The following is a 2,500-nucleotide window of genomic DNA, read 5'->3' as shown; positions in this document are numbered from 1 at the left end:
TCAGCCGTACATTTCTCTATCCAGCCATCTATCCACCCACACCCACTCATACAGTCGTCAACCTACTCGACCATCCATCTCTCTATCCATCCAGCAGTCTATTCACCCCACACCCCCTACCCTCCCACCCACTCAGTCATCCACCCATCCAACCATCGATCTGTCTATCCACTCATCCACGCCTCTCTTCCTGACCTCATCCCCGTGGCAGTTTCTGGCGCGGTTGAGACATTCGGGGAAGGAGTGATCGGGCCCGTGACAGTCGTAACATAGCGGACCTGCCATGTCGCCGTGGTGAGGCTGGGCCGCTGCCAGACCTGTTTCACAGAGGGGACACACTCACTTCACTCAACACACAACCGTGTGTGTGTGTGTGTGTGTGTGTGTGTGTGTGTGTAGGTGTGTGTGTGTGTGTGTGTGTGTGTGTGTGTGTGTGTGTGTGTGTGTGTGTGTGTGTGTGTGTGTGTGTGTGTGTGTGTTTTGCTTCTTTTATTTTATGTTTTCAAGGAAACATTCACAATCTATTCAGAGATCGCGCTTCTTTTGTTTGTTTGCTTTGTCAATAATAAGGCGTTCTAGAAACTAACCCATTCTTGTTGATCCTCGATTTTGATCGAACTTATCCTCTGTACATGTATCGGTTTCGGATTCCCCTTTCTACAGGACAATAATGCGATGTTGCCAAGCACAGAGCATGTCAAGCACAGAGGGTGCCTTACAATATAAAAATACATTTGCCTCGTCCCCTTTCCTTCTAAAACAAATTCACACATTCATAAACTTATCATTTTAATAATATTTTTTTTTAATTTTTTTTTTTAGATCAGACATTTTGTTATTTACGTCCTGCCTAGTCTACAACCAGAGGAAAAAGGCAAATAATCACTTAATTACCCCCCAGCCTAAATGGTCAACAAAAGTCTCAAACATATAAACTCATGAAAAAATGATAAACTGATTTCGCTTTGAGGCTGAAAGTCCCCTTTTCATGTTAATGCTTTTATTCACTTATGGCACCGGGAGATTGCATCCGCACACATCTCACGTATTACTCTTGTTCATGACATCTATATTCAGACCGCTAACGCCCCTATGTTTCTGGGAAAAAAACATTAACAAAAATATTATAACTCACCCACAAGAAGCACTGCAAGAAGAGGACACATGGCGATCATTTCAACGGCTGACCACTTTTGAACGACTGATAATATTTTGACCTCCGTGATCCTTGTTTTAGTAGTTTCTGAACTTTGGCCCCGAGGTTGGTAACGGTTCCGTTATCGCAAAATGCCTGTGTCAAAGAAAGAAAGGCCGGTGTTTCCAGTCAGTTATAGCGTACTAATCCCTCACGATCCTACGAAGTGCTATTCTCTTGTACTGACGTAATTACTTTAATTCGGATGTGATTATGACGTATATAGATACCTGTATAATTATGTTCTTTCTTTCTTTATTTATTTGGTGTTTAACGTTTAACCTATATATGCACGTTGCGGTTAAAACGGTCGTGAGATGAAAGCGTACATGAGTGAGAAAATGAATAAGTGGATTAAACTATCAAAGATAGACTGGAAACGCAAGCATGGTTTGCTTATGGGACATTAGTTCGTTGACAACACGAAACACCCACACACATTTTCAAGATAGGAGAAGGATGCACAGCGACATGCACACATACATACAGACAGGTAAACGGATAGACAGACAGACGGGCAGACGAAAGGACGGAAGGAAGAACACACACACACACACACACACACACACGCACACACGCACACACGCACGCACGCACACACACACGCACGCACGCACGCACACATATACACACACAAACACACACACAAACACACACACATACACACACACATACACACGAAGACTGACAGACAGACAGACAGAAACAGACAGACAGACAGACAGACAGACATAAACACACACACACGCACACACACACACACACACACACACACACACACACACACACACACACACACGCGCGTACAGTCCAGGCAGGGACAGATAAACGAGTCACTCGTGTCTGACTTGTCTGTATTTGAACTTACGATAAGGCTCCAAGATGTCACGGAACCGCATGGTTTCTATTTTTGAAATGAACACTGGTACATAGTTCACTGACATAAGTCCTTGACCATTGGCCAAAGGGCTTACGTCGTTATGGTCAATTCATGTGTCTGATATATACAATATATTGTTTTGAAATAAACTCTGCCAATAAATTATTGCACCCATGTTCGTACCCCACCTACAACATTCTTTCCAATGTCATTTTATTCAAACTGTGTATTTCATTAAAGGCCTGGCTGTTTGGTACACTTTTCGGATCAAACATTTATTTTATATGTGTCACGTGCCCGCAGCCGAAGTAAAGGTACACTCAATTCGTATATATGTATATATATGACAAAACGTCAGTTAAAAAATCGACACATTCAGACCAGGCGCAACTTGGCAACTTCTACATACGAGAAGAACTTAGAAG

The 2,500-nt window shown here is 42.8% G+C and overlaps 1 protein-coding gene across 1 annotated transcript in view; it reads right to left on the bottom strand.

The window, feature by feature from the left end:
* Positions 1–1,652, bottom strand: part of LOC138948387 (uncharacterized) — an 11,585-nt gene extending 9,933 nt beyond the window's left edge. The window contains exons 1-2 of the mRNA XM_070319916.1: positions 1,136–1,652; positions 196–317 (exon numbers count right to left, since the gene is read on the bottom strand). Of these exons, the coding sequence (XP_070176017.1) occupies positions 196–317; positions 1,136–1,175 (162 nt within the window). The 5' untranslated portion in view covers positions 1,176–1,652. The remainder of the gene's footprint in view (positions 1–195; positions 318–1,135) is intronic.
* Positions 1,653–2,500: the final 848 nt, after the last annotated feature.

Source organism: Littorina saxatilis, linkage group LG15, assembly GCF_037325665.1.
Source record: "Littorina saxatilis isolate snail1 linkage group LG15, US_GU_Lsax_2.0, whole genome shotgun sequence".
Classification (NCBI taxonomy): domain Eukaryota; kingdom Metazoa; phylum Mollusca; class Gastropoda; order Littorinimorpha; family Littorinidae; genus Littorina; species Littorina saxatilis.
The sequence above is the reverse complement of the archived record's forward strand: the minus strand, read 5'-3'. Positions and strand labels throughout refer to the sequence as shown.